This window comes from Polyergus mexicanus, unplaced genomic scaffold (genome assembly GCF_030449975.1).
Source record: "Polyergus mexicanus isolate NDT 795.1 unplaced genomic scaffold, iyPolMexi1.0 SCAF_1, whole genome shotgun sequence".
Taxonomy (NCBI): domain Eukaryota; kingdom Metazoa; phylum Arthropoda; class Insecta; order Hymenoptera; family Formicidae; genus Polyergus; species Polyergus mexicanus.
In genome coordinates, this window is record NW_027223321.1 from 7183361 (window position 1) to 7207237 (window position 23877).

At 35.8% G+C, this 23877-nt stretch overlaps 1 protein-coding gene across 1 annotated transcript; it reads right to left on the minus strand.

The window, feature by feature from the left end:
- Positions 1-815: 815 nt before the first annotated feature.
- Positions 816-9953, minus strand: LOC138944980 (zinc finger BED domain-containing protein 4-like). The gene is made up of 2 exons (XM_070316143.1): positions 9050-9953; positions 816-883 (listed from the first exon to the last, which is right to left on the minus strand). Exons 1-2 carry the CDS (start codon positions 9951-9953, stop codon positions 816-818), a joined length of 972 nt encoding a protein of 323 aa, XP_070172244.1.
- Between the last annotated feature and the right edge of the window lie 13924 nt (positions 9954-23877).

The following is a 23877-nucleotide window of genomic DNA, read 5'->3' on the forward strand; positions in this document are numbered from 1 at the left end:
ATAAATTTTTAAAATCATCGGAATAATGATTTTTAAGTTCTTGTATAAATGTAGAACCTTCCAAAATTGGACGTTGTAATATCCAATGTCTAATCCACCATCGTCTTTTTCTACGTTTCTTTTGTTCAGTTTCAAGTAAGCGAAGAATTTCATAAGCTAAAATAGAACACATAACCTGACAACCCTCAGCAACTATTCTATTCATGGTCACGATTCGATTTACACTGTCGTGAATTAATAATTCCATGTGAACAGTTCACGCTTTCCACTAAGCGTGAAAGAAACTAAAGTGAGCACGAAAGCGTAATTCACGTTCGTGGTTCACGCCTCGTGGGAACGCGGCATATGTGTCCGATCGGAATTGTGTCCGATTGGGTCTGTATCCGATCGGGCCTGTGGCCGATCGGGCATATGTCCGATTGCAACCATATGTGTCCGATCGGAATTGTGTCCGATTGGGTCTGTGTCCGACCGAGCTTGTATCCGATTGGAAAATATTGTCGTGTCCGATCGGTAATGTGCGCAATTGAGACTCACTCGCAGAGTGTACAGAGCGGTGTGAGAATCTGGACGCGGAGAACAAAACGGTCTGGCGGTATAACTGGTCTAACAGGTCGCGGTAACAAAACAAAGCGGTACTCGAATCTGGACGCGGAGACCGAAATGGTCTTACGGTATAACAGGTCGCGGAGCAGGCAAACGGTCAGGCGATTGCACTAGACGCGGAGAACGCGATAGGGCCTTGCAAGCTAGTAGAATGCGCTGTCCCAGCAACCGCATAGCCCGGCATAATTATAGGTAGCCCGTGATCTGGTTTAACGCAGGCTTGGATGCGCCGTCCCAGCAACTGGGTAATCCGGCATAACCACGGGTAGCCTGTGACCTGGTGTAACACGAAAAGTAGTTTTGGATCTGGAGTTAATGAGAGGACTCAGGATCGGGAACTGGTAGTGATACGCTCGCCGGTCCGCCTTATATACCGGCGGTCGGCCTCCCACTCACGCGAGTCCGCGCGTGGTGGGGCAGCTATACGATGGGGCCGCGATACGGGTGTGGGGAGCTTAGGGACGCCATAAGCGCCAAGCCTCGAAAAGCACGCGGTGGATCGGCCCGCTAGGCCACTAGTAACGGTATCGTTACACCATTAAAGAGTTGTTAGTTTCTTCTGAAATGATAATTATTATACATTAATTATATTTAATAAATTACTGTTCTTTTAAATGTGTGTCTATATATATATATATATATATATATTTACTCGTGTGATGTGTAGAAGGAACTGTTGATATATTCAAGAATTCTATTGGAATTGCATCCAATTTTAATTTTCTTCGAGTTTTAGGAGAAAAGCTTAATAACGATGTTTGCCAAAAACTCTGATAACATGATGCTTAAAAATGTATGGAACATATGCGAGCTGCAAAATTATATATTATATATTATCATAGTAAAAATGTCATTAAAAGAAACTTATAAATTTACTCTTAGTGCTATTTTTAAATTATAAAATTTATAATATACCATGTTTTATGTTGATATTATTCACACGGGATGTTTCTAACCATATTTTGCTGTATTTCTCATTTTGGGGAAATGAAAAAAACAGAATTTTATTCACTGGTTACTGCGACTTTTGCAACCTTTTGCTACGTCGGCATCTTTAATATTATAATAATAATGTTAAAGATGTGCGCCTATATCGTTAAAAAATGGTGGAAATTAAGGCCTGCGCGTTGTTATGCGTAAAGTCGTCCTAGTTACGAGCACACTATGTCTACTTGCATCATGATCGGTATACGGATTACAGATAATTATCATCGGTGTATTATACATAATAAAATAACCTTCTGCGTATCTCGTGCAACTTTGTTCGTGTGGTCGGACTTTACTTCTAATTAACAATTTATATATTAGATACCGCGTATACACTCAATCAATAAGCAATATCTAATTATACGAGAACGTGATAAAGAGCAAGATGAAAAGAGAAAAAAGAAAAAAAGAGAGAAAATGGAAAAGAGCGAGAATACGGCTGCTAACGTAGAGCGACGATAACGTAGAACGCCGATAGTAGTGCAATCTTCTGTCGAGTGCATGAACTGTACGACATTTTTTACATTTGTATATTGCATACTGTGTATTCGTGTATATGCATGTAGCGCGATACCACTATATTTCTTTGTTTGTGTTGTGTACGTGCATACACGTATTAGGGCGTCGATGATGTTTCTTAAATGAAAATTCAGACATTTCGACTTTGCGTCGTAATATCTCTTGTTGTGCCTCCGGGAGAGGCACGGTAGTTGGGATCGTTTGCCGGAAGGAATTTTTTAACACAACCGTTTCTTTTGCAGGTCTTGAGTGAGCTCTGGCGATGCCCCGGCAGATCCCACCGCTGCCAAATTATGTTGTGCCTCTGGGAGAGGCACGGTAGTTGGGATCGTTTGCCGGAAGGAATTTAGGAATTTGGGCTCCGCACGAGAACTGCACTGACTTTATTTAAATAAAAATGATACTTTTGCATTTAAATAAATATATAAATATCTGTTTTATTCGTGACTTGGCTTAATTACAATGTTCCCGCACTTTCGCTCGCGTCGCGTATCGCGATAACGGATATCTTGTGCGTGAGATCTCGTGCGCGTGTCTAGAGTCGAGTTTCGGTCTCGAGACTCACTTCTCGCTTCTTTGTATGTATTTCTGCCGACTGTTAGCGATTTCACACGCGTGGAGGTAATTAGGAATAAAGATTGCCCCCTTGGTAGTTATGATGAATACCCGCGTAATATTAGTTAATGATAAAGACTGCCCGCTTGATATTAACGGTGAAGACTGCCCGCGTAATATTAATGGTAAAGACTGCCCGCCGCTCGTTAGCGATGGGTCTTTTTATTATCTCCCCTTGGTTTCCTGGGAGGGGATCGTTTAGCGACAAGACTATGTGACGTGTCGCTTGATTTTGGCAAGATCCGGATGCAAGCTAAGGAGTTCTAAGTAGGACTTCTTTGCTTGCATTTTCGCAATTTCTTTATTCCTTTTTACTTTGCTTTTAAGTAGGACTTCTACGTTGCATTTTCGCAATGTCCTTCTTCCGCTTGCCCTGATTTCCGCGTTTTCGCAATGAAATGATAGCACGGTCGCTCGGGCTTCGCGCGTGGCTCGCGTTGTCAGCGCTTCGCTCGGTCAACGCTTGTAACGTGATCTGTATTCGCGTTACACGTTGAGCAATACCTTATTGTATAAAATAATATATATCTAAAATAATATATATCTATTAATTCGTGTATAGCCTTTTCGGGCTATAACACTCTGCTTATAGAACATGTAGAGCGAATAAAGACATCTTCTTTATATCAAACCAAACCTTATATCAAATCAAACTCAATCTATCGATTAAGTCTATCAAGAATTCGATCGGTTCAGCCGTTATTCAGATCTGATAATCTAAGGTACTCTACACTGTCCGACTCGCGTATAGATCCCGGAGTGCCTCGCAGCTTGGCGCCTTAGCATTAAAAACAAATTGAGTTTGATGTCATACGGCAATGGGAAAATATAGGGAATAATTTAGATATAATAAAAATTAGAGTGAAAAATGTAGAAAAATTTAACTTAGTGGCAATTTATAGAAAACCAGGGGATACAATATCTAGAAACAAATGGAGGGAAGTATTTGAGTTTGACACATAGCAATTAGAAACAATTTTTGTAGGGGATTTTAATGCGCACAATATGGCATGAATTTGTCAAGATACTGATGTTAATGGAGATAGATTGTGGGAGGCAACTTTCAATCAAGATCTAATATGTCTCAACCCGAATACGGAATCAAGAATGGGGAAGATAGGTCAGAAGTGTTCCAACATAGATTTATTCTCCAGTATTTGATTCTCCCGAAATGGTAGATATTGTAGAATGTGAGCAGAATAGAGACACATGAGAATCGGATCATTTCCCGATAGAGATTAGGATGAATGCTGTGACACATCGATATACAAAAAAGTCAAACAGGATTACTACAAAGAAAATAAAGTGATCAGACTTCGAGATTTCGGTATATAAAGAGTTAGAAGAAGATGGAAAGAGATACAAGAGACTGGAAAATGATGAAGAAATCATGGATGTAGAATTGAGATAACAAGAGTTTTTAGAAATTATAAAAGAAACAGTTAAAAAAAATATTAGAGGAAAAAGCAAAAATAAAGAGGAACCACAAAAGCAAGTTAAAAGACAAGTAAAATGGTGGGATGTAAAATGTGAAGAAGCGATTAAACAAAGGAACCAAGCATTTCAAATTGTGAAAAAAAAAAAATAAAATTAGTAAAATAAAATTAGTGAAAAAAACAAATAATTGTTTAAAAAACTACATTGTAAATAATTTTCTTAAAAACGATTATTATTTACACTAATTAATTTGTCTTGTTATTCTGTACATAAAAGTATTACGGTAAGGTTATCGAAAACTGAATATTTTACGAAATATTTTATTTTTTATATCAAAATGTCAGATTAAAATATAAAATAACTCAAAAAGTACTTTATGAAAAAATACTTTATTATAGTGTTTTGGAAAGCTTTCGACATAAGCTATAAGAATATGCAATAAAAAATAGGGGGTTTCATTTAAGAAATTAAAAGTGTCCTTGATTTGACTTTAACGATGCCATCCAAGGTCAAACCAATGACACCATCTTATGTTCCCCTTAAAACCATACAATTTTTGTTCAAAACATTTTTCTCTAAAATGCTTAGTTTTTGAAAGAAAAGGAGTGTACGGGTGGTCTAGGACACTCTGTATATATATATATATATATAAATATCAGATGGAACCAATGGGTGAATAAAGACAGAGAAGAAAAAATCAAAAAGGAAATAGACAAACTTGCACCACCAAGTGCGATAGTTGAATATGGAGAAATGACAGAAGAAGAATTTGAAGAAAGGATAGTTGAAAAGGAATTTAGTAGAGAAGAACTAAGAAAAGCGATAGAAATGATTAGAAGAAACTCAGCGCTAGGAAGGAATGGGATTTAATACATAATGTTAAAAAAACTTCTAGAACCAATGTTGGAAGTTCTTTTGAAGATTGACAATAAGGTCTGAATAGAAGATAGGATACCAGAGGATTGGAAAAAGTATTAGTTATATAGTTTATAGATAAGGTAGGAAAAGAAAAGGTTCGACCAATTGCGTTATCGTCATGCGTGGCCAAACTGATGGAGAGGTTAGTTAGTGAAAGGTGGTGGGCAGAAAAGAAAAATAAATTAGCAAAGGATCAGAATGGATTTCGACGAGGTTGCTCGTGTGTAGACAACTTAACATAAATAACAACAGATATCCAGATAGGTATTTACAAGTCATAATATACTCTGGCAAAGCTTTTCTAGATATAACGTCAACCTGATGACAATATTGTATATAATATGAATGAATCTCGATTGCGCACAATTCCGATCGGACGCAGATCCGATTGGATACAGTTCCGATCGAACACATATGGTTACAATCGGACACAGGCCGAATCGGACACAGATCCGATCGGATACTATCTCGATCGGACACAGTCCCCATCGTGAAGCTAGGTCTACCTTAGTGATGTCAGAAACGGGTCCCACGCTGCGCAGAACGCACATGTACGCGGTTCGCGCTTGAGTGCGTTATCCCCTCCATTGCTGAACCGTGAGCCGCGGGACCCGTTCATCACTAGTCCACCTTACAATTGTCGTGTGAATGGGAAAATATATGCGTGGACACAGTGGGTTCCCCCCCCCCCTATGGGGGGCACCATTATCAAAAAACTAGACACATAAGTTTGCGTCGAACCTCGCTTCGCGTGGAAAGTTGTAAACTTATGTAGAACTTTACTACGCATTAAAAAGTATATGCGTGGAGGCAGTATATTGCCCCCCTCCTTACGGGGGGCTCCACTTTCGAAACATATAACTTAACCCATATCTATTTGTGATATATTCTAATATTCTGATGTCCGATCGGGATGGTGTCCGATTGCAACCATATGTGTCCGATCGGGCCTATGTCCGATTGCAACCATATGTGTCCGATCGAAACTGTGTCCAATCGGGTCTGTGTCCGATTAAGCCTGTGTCCGATCGGATATGTGTCCGATCGGAAAATATTGTCGTGTCCGATTGATAATCGGGACTATCCCTATAATATATTAATTGATAAATTGAAGTAACTATGGGTTGTTCGAAAAATATATTAAGGTTCATAGAAAAGTGTTTATATTATAAAGATACTGAATTTGTAATAAACGGCCAGGAATCAGTGCATAGATTCGTATTGGGTTGAGTAAAAAGTCATTGCGTATTTTTAGTATGTTTTTCAAAGTCATTTATTCAAAGTCAGGTATATAAATATGAAACCGGAATTTGCCCATAGATGGCCCTAGCTGTCAATGTAGTTACCGTCAAACCGCGTCATTGGCGCCATTTTCTTGTTTTGACATCTGATAAAGATTTTCAACTCACAACAATACAAGTTTCATACAACAGCATAGTTTTTAATAGCGTTGAACATGTCAAATTTTGTGCGTGGAAACTACGATTTGCGGACAGCATTGATTTTCTGTTACCATTTGAAGAAAACTGCTGCAGAATCGCATCGAATGCTTGTCGAAGCTTACGGTGAGCATGCTCTTGGTATATCACAGTGCTTTGAGTGGTTTAAAAAATTCAAAAGTGGCGATTTTGACGTGAGAAACGAAGAACGTGGAAGACCATCGAAAAAGTTTGAAGACAGCAAATTGCAAACATTGTTGGATGAGGATGACGCTACCGACAACAAATGATCGATTTAAATAAAGCTTTGCGTGAAAAACGACTAGAATATCAAAAAAGGCAACACAAAGTGATTTTGCTTCATGATAATGCACCATCACAAACAGCAAAACCGGTCAAGAAAACGATTGAGGCGTTTAGTTGGGAAATACTTTCGCATGCGGCTTAATCACCAGACTTGGCTCCATCCGATTACTACTTATTTGCATCGATGGGACACGCACTTGCTGAGCAGCACTTCACTTCTTACGAAAATGTACGAAAATGGCTCGATGACTGGTTTGCCTCAAAGGAGCAACAATTTTTTTGGAGTGGCATCCACAAATTGTCAGAGAGATGGGAAAAACGTATAGTTAGCAATGGGCAATACTTCGAATAAAATATTTTTTATCATTTTCATACAATAAACGTGTATTTTCTATACAAAAATTCCGGTTTTATATTTATATACCTGGTATATATTGGGTTGAGTAAAAAGTCATTGCGTCTTTTTTGTATGTTTTTCAAAGTCATTTATTTATATAAAGAACAAAGATCAATCAATGATATATTTTCCGTTTTGTTCGATGACCTTTTGCCATCATTCGGTGAGCTTCATAATTCCCCGTTCGTAGAAGGACCTGTCTTTATTGGCGAAAAACTGAACAAGGTGCTGATTTACCGACTCATCTAAATTTAACGTTATTTCACGCAACGAGTTTTGAAGAGAGCGAAACAAGTGGAAGCCTGACGGCGCAAGGTCAGGCGAGTATGCTGGGTGGGGCAACAGATCCCATCCAAGCTCCAATAATTTTTGACGGGTCGCCAAAGATGTGTGTGGTCTCGCGTTGTCGTGATGGAACACAATTTCTTTACGATTGACGAGCTCCGAACGTTTCTAGATGACAGATCCGTTCAAACTGTCCAATTGCCGACAGTACACATCCGAATTGATTGTTCTGTTCCTTGGTAGGAGCTCAAAAAACATCACACCCTTCCAATCCCACCACACTGAGAGCATAACCTTCCTCTGATGAAGTTCTGCTTTTGAAGTCGTTTGAGGCGAATCACGTCGGGACCAAGACCGTTTGCATTTCACATTGTTGTAAACAATCCACTTCTCATCACCAGTTATCATTCGTTTAAAAAAAGGATCGTTTTCTTCACGTTTCATGAGCATATCGCAGATGTTTATACGCGCCGTCAAATGAACTTCTTTGAATTCATGAGGAATCCAAATATCGAGCTTGCTTACGTATCCCAGCTTCTTTAGGTGGACGTAAACACTTTTTTGACTGATCTTCAATGTTTCTGCAATCTTTCGTGTTGTGTAACGGGAGTTTGACTTGATCAATGCTTTTATTTTGTCGTCATCAACCTCGGTGTCAAAAATCACTTTATCTTTGTATTTGGTTTAAAAAAAATATTTAATACTTTTTAACTGCTAGTCAAATGAACTTAAAAAAATTATAAATCAGTTTCTTTTTTTTTTATTAAATAGTAATATTCATAAATAAATCAGTCATTTTTATTAAAATTATGTATTTATTTTTGCATTTGGCTTTAGGAACATAATAAATTAGTAACTAGGAAAAACTAAAAAAAAAGAAAAAACAATCTAACTCACAAAATAATAAATAATACAAGTATTTTTTAACATCAAACTGTGAAGTCAATAATCGAAATTAAACAATTTAATATTATAGGCCAGAAACAGAAGTTTATCAACATTTTCGCCAAGCAAATTAGCCCTCCTATCAGCATAAATTTGTCCAGCAGCGCTGAACAATTGCTCGCTCGCTACGCTGGTAGGAGGAGCCGATAAATACTTTGTAGCTACTTTTTTCAAATAGGTATAAGGACTTGAAGCCCAATAATGAAAAATGTCGGCATTTCTTTTAAGTAAAGGTTCTTTTAAATAAGATTTCAGGTGTTCATCAAAGGAAAATCTTCTGAATCGGGTGATTCAAGTGTTGACGACATATTATCATGCGTATCCCACAGATTTTCCATTTCTTGTGCTTGAGGATCTTATAAAGTTGAAGCTACAACAGTTTCATTTATTGTGTTGGTAGCATTTTCTAATGTTTTCGAAAACTCTTGACATAAAAAAGTTAGAATTTTAGCCTTGCAGCTTGTTATTTCGTCATCGATTAAGTACTTGGTTTTGAAACGTGGGTCGACAATCGTTGCAATAGTTAATTTTGAATAATTTTTTACGTAGGAAAATCTTTTGTTGACTGATTCACACAAGCGTTGTTTTAATCTACATATTTCTTCTGAATCTTCAGCTTTCACTGCAAGTTTTGTGTTTAGCATGGCTATCAATGGTATGATGAGAGACATGCATGCAGAATCGGCAGAAATATCCAATGTAGCTTGATAGAAACATTTTAATACAGTTATCAGATGTTTCATCAGATCCCACTCTTCCACAGTCGGGACATCAATTCCACCACGTTCTGCCATGTAGAGATTGATGGCAACTTTTTGCTCAAATAGTCTCTCCATCATTAAGTAGGTGCTATTCCATCTTGTCTCTACATCTTGGATTAAAGCATGCTTTGGTAAACCACAGGTTTCTTGAAATTGATTGAGATATCGATTTGCTTGTTCGTTTTTTTTTAAGTGGCCTACAATCTTGCGACATTTTTTTATTAGAATCGTAATTTCTTCATTTTTAAAGATTGAGTCATTAATTACAAGTTGCAATGTATGAGCTACGCATCCTAAAGATGTAAAATTTCCAATACGCATAGCCGCACCCATATTAGCGGCGTTATCCCGTATAGCCATATGGATTTTATTTTCTATTTGATATTCACTAATTGCTTCGGTAAGTTTCTTGGCTATAACTGATCCGGTGTGATCCTCATCAAGAACCATAGCTCCTAAAATCACTTTAGGTCTGGTTGGCCCTTCAATAAAATGAGCCGTAAAACTCAAAAGAGAGCATGTTTTTGTAGGATTGCTCCAAATATCCGTAGTAAAGCTTATCCATTTGGCTCTAGAAACAAGATCAAATACTTTTTTTTTAACTTTATCGTAAGTAGTTGGCATCAAAGATGTCCTAAAAATATTTTCTGATTTTTTTCGGTATCGTGACGAGCTATTTGGATCAGTAATATTCAACTTTTGAAATGCATCGCCTTCAACAATATTATACGGTAACATGTCGACAATTATAAGATTCATTATACTTTTATCAATACATAATGAAATAGGATGATCATCGGGCCATACTGTTGCTATCTTTCATTCCATTATCTGTGGCAAAGTTGACTACATCATAACATCTTCACTTTCGTGAGGCGTTTTCATATTTTGTACTTTTCTGACTTTAATTGCACCTAAATATTTGCTGTGTGCTTCAATATATTTTTGCCATTTTTCTTTATGAATTTTTTTAAAATGATTTTTTATATTGGTCACTGTTTGTTTTTTAGGCAGTAAACTACCAAGCGACAATGTTTTGGAACATATTTTGCAAGTTGCTTTATCCTCATTTTTATCAAAATAATCCTAAATGGGATTTTTAGCTGCCATCGTCTTATGAAATTTTATTTATCTGAACTGAAAGCAATATGAACCTACGTCAATAAATAAATTTTCACATAATAAAAGAAAAATACGTGAACATAAATACTCTAAAAAGTGCAAGTTTATTCTGACCGCTCAATTCTTCAAAATTCCAGCGTAATGTTTTATACAATTAAACAAATCATACCACACACTTACATTTTTTATCTAATACGAAAGAAGTAATTAAACTGTTTTACTTACGTAAACAAACAGTTAAACTTGTCACTTCACTTCCACAATAAAATAAAATCGCAGCGTAAATTTATGTCGCGTCCCGGGACCAGGGACTGCCGGGTGACCGCCGTGACGGGATTGTCCCGAAGTCCCGAGTCCCGATTGTGATCGAAATCAAACAGGCAGCGACTTGTTACTTACCCGCGCTCTCTTGTCGCGCCCGTGCGCCTATATAGATTCAACCTTCGGCTTCGGCAAAACCTTCTGACTGATTTTGGCCGAAGCCGATTGTTTTGCCGAAGGTGTAATTTTTGGCAGAAGGTGGCCGAAGCCGGAGCCGAAGCCGAAGGTTCGGTCGGACTATACTTATAATATAGAAGAAGATGTACAAATAATACAATTTACTGATGACATAGCAATATATGTAATGAGCGCAAACAGAAAAGTATAAAGTATAAGTAAATAAGTATAAAATTGAACTGGTTCTAAATACTTTGAATAAAAATTTATACAGTATAGAGTTAGAATTAAAACAAAAAAAAACAGTTCTTGTCGAATTCTCTAAGCATGGAGGATGAGATAAGAATTTAAATATTGAAATAGAAAATACACTAGTTTACAATAAAAAAAGCAAAATTTTTAGGAATTTTATTGGATGATAAATTTAAGTTTTATAAACAGATTCAAAAAGTTAGAGGTAAAGTAAATAAAGCAAATTCCATGCTGTACCCAAATAAAAAATCAAAAGGCATGGAAGTGAACACTGCGTTAATGTTGTATAAAAGCATCGTGAGGTCAGTTACAGACTATAGTAATTTTATATATTATCCTAAGAAGAATTCATGGAGATTAAAATTTGAGAAAGCGCAATACATGGGTATTAGAACGTCATTAGGATATAGGAACAGTACATCGAACTTAGGCAACCGATGCATAAAAGATCATTGCTAGGGGAAGCTTGGCAGAGGTTAAGTGGTTAGAGAAAAATGTAGGAGAAAGAAAAGAATATAAAATCTTTGACACTAAATATAAGCTATTGACAAAAAACATAGAAGTGGATTTCGTAACAGGACAATATAGAAAAGAGAAAAATAGTAAGGATTAAATATTGATGGAAAAGATTTGGGAAAAACATGGAATAGAAAATCAAGTAACTTTAATATATATGGATGGCTCAAGAAAGAAAAAAAGCAGATCAACAGGAGCAAGTTGTAGAAATAGCATATAATATTAGCGTATCAAAATTACTAGATATATACCATAAATATGAAATCGGAATTTGCCCATAGATGGTCCTAGCTGTCAATGTAGTTACCGTCAAACCGCGTCATTGGCGCCATTTTCTTGTTTTGACACCTGATAAAGATTTTCAACTCACAACAATACAAGTTTCATACAACAGTACTAAAGTCATTCACACATATGTTTGTCATATATCGTTTAACAGCTGACGGTTTAAGCTTCATTCTAAAAAAAAATTGAGCGATTTGGTTGAGTTTTGGAGATTTTATAACAAGTTGAAGATGAAAGACCAAACTGTGCATTTTCGCTATATTTAACTGTATTACTTCCGTAAAGGGAAGAACGCGCGTCAAGCTTGTGAAAAATTGCGTAAAGTTTACGGTGACGATGCTCTACAAGAACGTCAGTGCCAAAACTGGTTCAAGAAATTCCGCGCTGGTGATTTTGATCTCAAAGATGCTCCTCGGTCAGGAAGGCCCACCGAGATTGATGACGACAAAATAAAAGCATTGATCAAGTCAAACTCCCGTTACACGACACGAAAGATTGCAGAAACATTGAAAATCAGTCAAAAAAGTGTTTACGTCCACCTAAAGAAGCTGGGATACGTAAGCAAGCTCGATATTTGGATTCCTCATGAACTCAAAGAAGTTCATTTGACGGCGCGTATAAACATCTGCGATATGCTCATGAAACGTGAAGAAAACGATCCTTTTTTTAAACGAATGATAACTGGTGATGAGAAGTGGATTGTTTACAACAATGTGGAATGCAAACGGTCTTGGTCCCGACGTGATTCGCCTCAAACGACTTCAAAAGCAGAACTTCATCAGAGGAAGGTTATGCTCTCAGTGTGGTGGGATTGGAAGGGTGTGATGTTTTTTGAGCTCCTACCAAGGAACAGAACAATCAATTCGGATGTGTACTGTCGGCAATTGGACAGTTTGAACGGATCTGTCATCTAGAAACGTTCGGAGCTCGTCAATCGTAAAGAAATTGTGTTCCATCACGACAACGCGAGACCACACACATCTTTGGCGACCCGTCAAAAATTATTGGAGCTTGGATGGGATCTGTTGCCCCACCCAGCATACTCGCCTAACCTTGCGCCGTCAGGCTTCCACTTGTTTCGCTCTCTTCAAAACTCGTTGCGTGAAATAACGTTAAATTTAGATGAGTCGGTAAATCAGCACCTTGTTCAGTTTTTCGCCAATAAAGACAGGTCCTTCTACGAACGGGGAATTATGAAGCTCACCGAATGATGGCAAAAAATCATCGAACAAAACGGAAAATATATCATTGATTGATCTTTGTTCTTTATATAAATAAATGACTTTGAAAAACATACAAAAAAGTCGCAATGACTTTTTACTCAACCCAATATATACCAGGTATATAAATATAAAACCGGAATTTTTGTATAGAAAATACACGTTTATTGTATGAAAATGATAAAAAATATTTTATTCGAAGTATTGCCCATTGCTAACTATACGTTTTTCCTATCTCTCTGACAATTTGTGGATACCACTCCAAAAAAATTGTTGCTCCTTTGAGGCAAACCAGTCATCGAGCCATTTTCGTACATTTTCGTAAGAAGTGAAGTGCTGCTCGGCAAGTGCGTGTCCCATCGATGCAAATAAGTAGTAATCGGATGGAGCCAAGTCTAGTGATTAAGCCGCATGCGAAAGTATTTCCCAACTAAACGCCTCAATCGTTTCCTTGACCGGTTTTGCTGTGTGTGATGGTGCATTATCATGAAGCAAAATCACTTTATGTTGCTTTTTTTGATATTCTGGTCGTTTTTCACGCAAACCTTGATTCAAATCGATCATTTGTTGTCGGTAGCGTTCACTATTAACGGTTTCGTCAGGTTTTAGCAGCTCATAATAGATCACACCCTTCTTCTTTTCTTACGTCAAAATCGCCACTTTTGAATATTTTAAACCACTCAAAGCACTGTGATTTACCAAGAGCATGCTCACCGTAAGCTTCAACAAGCATTCGATGCGATTCTGCAGCAGTTTTCTTCAAATGGTAACAGAAAATCAATGCTGTCCGCAAATCGTAGTTTCCAGGCACAAAATTCGACATGTTCAACGCTATTAAAAACTATGCTGTTATATGAAACTTATATTATTGTGAGTTGAAAATCTTTATCAGATGTCAAAACAAGAAAATGGCGCCAATAACGCGGTTTGACGGTAACTACATTGACAGCTAGGGCCATCTATGGGAAAATTCCGGTTTCATATTTATATACCTGGTACATATGCAACATAATCCTAATAATTTTTTAGTTATTAATCAATCTCCTTTATTTACAGTGGAATCTTTGCCAGAAATAATCCATTTTTGTGTCTACATAACATACCAGAGTTCGAATAACTATTGTGCAATTGCATTAAGGTAATTTTTAAATATTGTACTTTTTAAATATTGTGTTTTCTTATTGTTTATTTAACTGTTATGTCTAGACTCAATGAAAGGAAGAGTCAGCGGGAGGGCGTAATCTACTTACCTCTAGACAAACGCTAGACAATGCGTCTCCTAGAGTCGAACGAACAGACTAGGGCCCCAGATAGGTCAACAATCGGAAGGGTCGTTCTTACTCTATCGAAAAACCGTTCGCTCGGCGGTCCCTTTTCTGGTAGAGGAACTGAATCCTTATTACCCGGGACGGGACCTTGTGCGATTTCGGATAACAGGAAGGAGGTCGGGTTAATAAATTATTCGAATTTAAATTTTAATGTTAGATTTATTCAAGAAAATGGAATAAAGTGGTTTAAAGAAAAATAAAATTTAAGTGAAGAACATTTAATTGGATTTACGAATTCTCATTTTAAAAATACATTTTCTTAAATTCTAATGTGTAGTTGTGTTCGTGTGCGTGAGTGTAGGTGAAGGAAAATTATGTTCTCACGAGTGTCACAATAAATACGGCAGACATCAACCGAAATTAGATGGGGAAACTAAAGTTGAAATTCCGGTTATATACCCAGTAAGCAATTTGATAACAAATTGTTGCCAAATTCCCAGTAAGCAATTTGATAACAAATTGTTGCCAAATTGGCATCAAATTCGCTCAAAACTTGGTAACAAATCCAGTGCCATCTGTGTCCGCATTAAGCTTGTGTTTTGGTGACAAAGCTTGTTGACATAACCTGACAGCAAATTGACGGCAAAAACCGAGCAAAGCTTGACATGATTTGACGTCAAATTGATGGCAAAAATCGAGCAAGATCTGCGCAAGACAATCTGATAGCAGATTGTCAGCAAAAACCGTACAAATTCTGCAGCTTTTGGCCATTCATATAAACGTATATATTTAAATAGATTTAAAGCCTTAACCCTAAGTAACAAAATGATGATAAGTTTTGGTCATAAAATGACCATTAGATAATTAGACATTATATAAAATCATATATTAATATGTTAAAACATATAGGTAAATTCAAATAACTTAATTTATAAAATTAAAGATCTTTTTGGACAGAAATTGTTTGAATAAGTGAAAATCGAACAATTATCTGTCCGATTTGCCAAAAATCAATTCAATATCTGAATTTCCTGTATAGGAATTATGTCAAAAATTGAACTGATAGAAATATATATATTATAATATTATTAGCATTTTGTAGGCTTTATATACACTCATGACAAGAATTTGAATACGGGTATAGATAATGAATAACGCGCCGCATAGCGATAAGCGACTGAACTATTTTATAATACTTTGTAATAAGCTGCAGATTTTGTTCGGTTTTTGCTGCCAATTTGCCATCAGATTGCGCACTCTAGATCCTGCTCAGTTTTTGCCGACAATCTGATGTCAGTCATGTGCCGCCAATTTGCTGTGTAGTTATGTTAGCAAGCTTTGCTTGATTCTTGCCGGCAATCTGCCAGCTTAATCAGTAATAACAACTATTGTACCAAATTTGTAGCCTTTTTGCTGACAATAATTTGTAGCAAGCACTTGGCAATATCTGTTAGAACAGACCTGGCTGACTGGGTTGGCATCAAATTCGCTCAAAACTTGGTAACAAATCCAGTGCCATCTGTGTCCGCATTAAGCTTGTGTTTTGGTGACAAAGCTTGTTGACATAACCTGACAGCAAATTGACGGCAAAAACCGAGCAAAGCTTGACATGATTTGACGTCAAATTGATGGCAAAAATCGAGCAAGATCTGCGCAAGACAATCTGATAGCAGATTGTCAGCAAAAACCGAACAAATTCTGCAGCTTTTGGCCATTCATATAAAAGTATATATTTAAATAGATTTAAAGCCTTAACCCTAAGTAACAAAATGATAAGTTTTGGTCATAAAATGACCATTAGATAATTAGACATTATATAAAATCATATATTAATATGTTAAAACATATAGGTAAATTCAAATAACTTAATTTATAAAATTAAAGATCTTTTTGGACAGAAATTGTTTGAATAAGTGAAAATCGAACAATTATCTGTCCGATTTGCAAAAAATCAATTCAATATCTGAATTTCCTGTATAAGAATTGTGTCAACAATTGAACTGATAGAAGTATATATATATTATAATATTATTAGCATTTTGTAGGCTTTATATACACTCATGGCAAGAATTTGAATACGGGTATAGATAATGAATAACGCGCCGCATAGCGATAAGCGACTGAACTATTTTATAATACTTTGTAATAAGCTGCAGATTTTGTTCGGTTTTTGCTGCCAATTTGCCATCAGATTACGCACTCTAGATCCTGCTCAGTTTTTGCCGACAATCTGATGTCAGTCATGTCAGCAAGCTTTGCTTGGTTTCTGCCGCCAATTTGCTGTGTAGTTATGTTAGCAAGCTTTGCTGTAGTTATGTTAGCAAGCTTTGCTTGATTCTTGCCGGCAATCTGCCAGCTTAATCGGTAATAACAACTCTTGTATCAAATTTGTAGCCTTTTCGCTGACAATAATTTGTAGCAAGCACTTGGCAATATCTGTTAGAACAGACCTGGCTGACTGGGATAATTTCAACAATACAAAGTACGGAAAAAATGCAGTCATTGAACGACATCGGTTTCTTTAGCGGTTGCCGTGTTTTAAACCGAAGTTATCTATTATCGCCGGTGCTCTTTCTGAATAACGATATTTTAATTTATGCAAAAAATAAATCTATATATAAATAATAAAAATATCCTAATAATGCTTTCTTTTTATGACTGCAGTCGATAAGAGATTAGTCGATATAGATGTTGAATAATATTTTGGTGGTTGGTCAATGAGATTAAAAAATTATAAAATTTCCTTGTCATAATTGATTAATGTAGTGTTTCGGAACATCTGTAGTTTTTTTCCAACCGTAGCGTATATTACCTACTGCATACATGACAGTTATCTTAACCTCTCGTGTTTCTCTCTATATTTATATTTTGTGTGATCGCATTTATAGTTTCAAAATATATATTTGTAAGTTTTTTAGATTTTCTGATCTTACTGAAGTGTCATTGAATAAGCATTTTTTGCGTGAAAGTGTTTGGGTACCATAAGAATGTACAGCAAATTCTTAAATATCGCAACAAGGTACATGACAGTTATTTTAACCTCGCGTGTTTCTTTCTATTATTATATTTATATCTAGTTATCATTTTGATAGTTTTTCAAAATATATATCTGTAAGCTTTTTAGATTTTCTAATCTTACTGAAGTGTCATTGAATAAACATTTTGTTCGTGAAAGTGTTTGGGTATTATAGGAATGTACAACAAATTCTAAAAATTTTGCAACAAGGCACATTATAATTAAAAGTAAGTAATTTTATTATATTTTCATAATTCACATAATATTTTGTGTTTTCTATTAAATTGAAAAAAAGACTGAATTGTGATGATGACAGTTATATGAGTAAGATTGTTGTACAAAGGAAAATGATTTAAAGTCATATCTATTAATATTATATCATGTTTATTTTGATTTTAGCAGACGACAATAATGAATAAAATAATTTGCGAACCACTCACAGATCCAGCTTGCATCGAATATCAAGAAGCAATCTATTATAAAGCACGAGAATCTTTTCAGCGAGAGTTCAATATTATAGTCTCCGTTAATAGAATCTTGTGATCTGTAACGGAATGATCAACGCTTATTCATCAACTTGCAATATCTGTTGAAGCAATAATGAAGTACATCAGTGATACTGGGATTGTGCAACTATATTATGAAATAATAATATAAATATTGTGTTTTCTATTAAATTGAAAAAGGATTGAATTTTGGTAATAACAATTATAGAGGTAAGATTATTATACAAAGGAAAATGTTTAAATTCGTATGTATTAATATCATATCTTATCATTTATTTTGATTTTAGCAGGTAACAATAATGGATATTAATGTTTGCAAACCACACACAGATCCAGCATGCACCGAATGTTAAAAAGGGATCCATTACAAAGCATGAGAATCTTTTAAGCGAGAGTTCAATATTATGATCTCCGCTAATAGAATCTTGTGACTTATAGTGGAGTGATCAACACTCATTTATATTGATAATTGAAATAATAAGAACTTTGTATTGGTGATAGTATTAGAAGATTGAAATGACATTTGTATATTGCTTATATTTGATCTTTTTTATATATAGTGAAATTTGTACATGGAAATAATAAATTAGTCTATGGAGTGAATATATATACACTATTGAGATAATTTTGTAACTACATTATGAAAAAATATGTTTAAGTTTTATATGTTTTTACTTATTGAATTTAAAAGAAGAGACTAAATTGAATTTAAGGATAAACAAAATCATGATGATGACAATTACATATATAAGTATGATTCCTTTACAAAGAAGAAGATCTTAATGTCTTGCTGTCTATTAATATTATATATTTATTTTGATTTCAACAGGCAACAGTAATAAATGAATATTAATTGGCAAAGCACGGACAGATCTAGCGTATGTCAAATATCAAGAAAAAATCCATTACAAAGCACGGTGGTTATGCGGATTACATGTTCTGAAACATGTTGAAAGAAGCAATTATTAAAACTCTAAATTTTTGTGCTTAACAACCGGTTGCATAGAGCATTAAATGCTTAAATCTGTTAATCTTAAGTTTAAATTAATAGTGTCGCACTGCATGGAGCATTAAATGTTTAAGTCTGTTAATTTTAGGTTTAAATTAATAGTATCACACTTTAATTGGCTTAGTTTATACCGATTCCTTTGATGCATACTAATTGTAAACACTATATTCAATTAGTATTAAATTGGTTTAATCAAATAATATAGACATAGAGAAAGAAATGAGATTTACAATACGAATTTATATTAATATATATTAATAAATAAACTAAAGGCATACACACACACACACACACACAACAGAATTATACATCAGAATGTTGTGAACCGCTCAGAACTGCTATTTCAAATAAATATTATATCAACAAATACGCAGTTTTCAGATCCATTGATTTTTTATAAAACATATAGAATTATTTTGCTTTTTTCATTTGCTTAGGATAATACGAATTTAATACGAATATTTAGTACATATATTAAAGAGATCGGTGTAACCATTATCACTTGTGCCATTTACTCAAGAATCTGATCAAATTATAATATTCGTTCATTAATAATATTTTTGATCCTTTTTGAGATTTGATATACATAAATGTATAAAACAACATGTATGAAGTAAAAATTTTGGTAATGATTTTATCGCTTTGCTGTTTTGTTCTATATACTGTATCAAGTATTATTATTGTTTTCAAATTGAAAATGATATTTCTTAATTTAAGAGATTTCTTAATTTATGAGATTTAATAATTTAAAGCTTTATATGTATAATTCTCAATGACAGAAATTTGTTATTCTCATAATAGCTATACAAGATTTCATATATTAAATGCTTTTCAAATGGAGAGAATTTTTTTTGAGATGTAAAAACTTGATGATTGGTAAAATTATATGCATGTATGTTTCCATTAATCACATTTCATTATAGGCAAATGAGAAAATAGAATAATTTTATATATTTTGTGCAAGAAATCAATGGTCCTGAAAACCGTCTATTTGTTGATATAATATTTATTTGAACGGTAGTTTCCAGGTCGCAATATTCTGATGTATAATTCTGCTTTCAATTTATTTATTAATATATAATAATATAAATTTGTATTGTAAATTTTATTTCCTTCTACATACATTTAAAAAACTATAAAATGTCATACAATTTTACGTTTCAAACATGAAATTATAAACGACCTGAAAGATGCTTTTCTATGAGTATATTATTTTACTGAAAGGTTTCTTTCAGGACATGCAATAAATTGATTCAATTATTTAAAATTCCAACTCGAAAAGACATAAATATAGTCTTTTATTACTTATACATAACATATCTAAAAGAAACAACTGTTAAAAATAATTTTTTTTATTATATATATGAAGAAATATGTTGGTCTTCGAAACTGCCTTACGATACTTCATTCTTTATATCTGAAAAAGTACTTATTATTTTTAAAATTTTCGAACGGTACTTGTTTCTACTTAAAGCATACTCAAAATCTATACAAAAAAAATAGGGGGTTGCTTCCGGTCCTGAAAACTGCCTTTTCATATACATATATGTACACACACACACACACACACACACACACACACACAACACACACACACACACACACACACACACACACACACACACACACACGCACGCACGCACGCACGCACGCACACACGCACACACGCACACACGCACACACGCACACACGCACACACGCACACACGCACACACGCACACACGCACACACGCACGCACGCACGCACGCACGCACGCACGCACGCACGCACGCACGCACGCACGCACGCACGCACGCACACACACACACACACACACACACACACACACACACACACACACACACACACACACACACACACACACACACACACACACACACACACACACACACACACACACACACACACACACACACACACACACACACACACACACACACACACACACACACACACACACACACACACACACACACACACACACACACACACACACACACACACACACACACACACACACACACACACACACACACACACACACACACACACACACACACACACACACACACACACACACACACACACACACACACACACACACACACACACACACACACACACACACACACACACACACACACACACACACACACACACACACACACACACACACACACACACACACACACACACACACACACACACACACACACACACACACACACACACACACACACACACACACACACACACACACACACACACACACACACACACACACACACACACACACACACACACACACACACACACACACACACACACACACACACACACACACACACACACACACACACACACACACACACACACACACACACACACACACACACACACACACACACACACACACACACACACACACACACACACACACACACACACACACACACACACACACACACACACACACACACACACACACACACACACACACACACACACACACACACACACACACACACACACACAATTTATTTATTTATTTGTTTATTCATTTGTTTGTTTATTTATTTGTTCTACTAATTTTAATTAGTAGCTGTAATTGACAATTAATAGCTGTAATAATTTAGCTATGTTTTCGGAAATATTTTTTATATTTTTTATAAATATGTATTATATCTTCAATATTATATTAAGTAAAACATGCTTTTTTCATAGTTTAAAACTAGAAATACCAAAAAAAATGTTTTTGGCCATTTCAGTTTTTTAATTTAATATTTTGTTTTTTATTCAAAATTTTTTCTATTTACTCATTTTTTAACTAGATTAATAAAAAATTAGTTTAAGAAATTGAAACAGTCAACAATTATTTTATATATTTCTAGTGTAAAGGCCACTTTACACAATTTATAATTCACGATAAAATAAGAATCTAAGTATTTATTTATAATTTTATGTATGATGTGAAGAACATTTGACGATTTATAAATATATGTATACATACATTCACATATACACATAGAATGTATGCGTGTATTTATATGCGTATTTCTAATTTTTTAAATATTGTTTTATATATACAATTTTACCAATCGTGAGTTATAAATTGTGTAAAATGGCCTCAAACTAAAAAAAAAAAATATTTTTTTTTCTCTATTTCTGTCTTTTAATAATTCTCCTACATTTTTTATATTTCTTTCTCCTATCCTTTATTCTATCTGCATTCTTTAGAAAGGTAAAGAAATATTTTTTCCTCTCGACGGAAGAAACCACCATCTTCCCATGGTTTCCGTTGAGCAACAACATGTACGTTGACCATTTATAAAAAATATAAATAATAGAATAAGTTACGTAGAACAAATGATATATAATTTAATTTTTATTTAATTTTTTAGTGTCAATTCATTTTTCTAAATTAATAATAGTTAATTTTTTGAAAAGACGTATATGTTGGCCAAGAGTGGATTTCTATCATTTCAAGCTCTTTCTATTGTAATTAATATTTTTTATGTATAAAATAATTATAAGGTTAGAAAACAATCGCTAAATTTATTTTATTCATAATTTGTATGGATTAGGTGCGCGGTTATACACGTAATTTATATACTAGTTCGCAGTTCTTAACCCAAAGTTGTAGGTAGAGAAATGAATGTTTTATTTGAAATATAATTTGTTTATTTCCTCATTTTCTTCATACAAAAACGGTTCTCCTTATTATAATTTAAATTGCTTTTTTGATAGTTGTTATTAAATAGCACCTTCCGTGCTCTTCCTCCTCGTCTCTTCGTTTGAGTTGATACGTCGATGCTGGTTTTGTGAGGGCTCGTGGCGATGTTCGATTTCACAGGAGTCCTTTTTAACGGTGATATGAGTGGTGGAGGGAACCACGGGACTGAAGGCGAGATACTCCGAGGTCGTCCAATATCTGGAGTGATTGGTCGGTTCCTCTTGGTTGGAGGTGGTTGTACATCGTAGGCTGGAGGTGACTGAGCGCCGGTAGCTGGAGGCGGCCGAGCGCCGGAAGCTAGAGACGGCCGAGCGCCGGAAGCTGGAGGCGGACGAGCGCCTGATCTTCTTCGTTTGGTCGAGGTTAAGCTCAACGGCGTTGGGCGAGTCTTGCGCCGGCTGGTGATCTTAGCCAATGTTGGCAGTGTATTGACGCTCTTAATTTGAGGCGTCGTGACTGGTGGTGTGGCGACTTGCGCCGTATTGTATCCCAACGTTTTATAGCGACTTGCGCTTTAGAAAGTCGGCGACTGGCGCCAAGAACTTTCTTCGTGTCTTTTCACCGCAGGGGGTCTGACCTATATTCTGATCGGACGGTTTTCCTCTTCCGAGTTGGCCTGGGCGCTCTGCGCTGTCTAGCGGTGCCTTCCGCGTTGCGCGCGAGCGCTTTCGAGAAACGCTAATAACCGAGCGCTTTCGAGAAACGCTAATATTCGAGCACTTTCGAGAAAAGCTAATATTTCTCGAATATCGCGCTGCCGTATTTTTTGTTGGTTGCCGTAGGCCACCACAATTTGTATATGAGGATTTAATAGATGAGCCATGAGTCAAGCCGCTAACGCTAACATGTATTCTCGATTCTTGATATCTTATTGTCAGCTGTAGCTATAGCTACTGCTCGCGCTCGAGAAAGAAAGAGACAGCGCATTCTGTATCTGTCCTCTTCTATTTTCCGATTTTGCTCGAGCGCCGAGCGCACACGTACACGGCTCGTTCCTTGTGTGCGCTACCCCCTCCACACGCGCAGGCAGCGGGCGCAAAACGCAGAAATGGCATCACTGGGGTAACTATATAGACATAATATATCTAGACCGAGTGTTTGCCTTTATTTAAGGAGTGGGAATAAAGATACTTGTACAAAAGAACATACTCTGTTTCGTGCCCCTTGCGTTCTTTCTCGCTCGTACGTAGCATAGCGTTCTCTTTCGCTATGCTATGTGCGAGAGAAAGAGAACGCACGAAACAGAGTACATCCTTTTCTACGTGCACCTTGGCCTTCATTCCTTAACACTCTGTC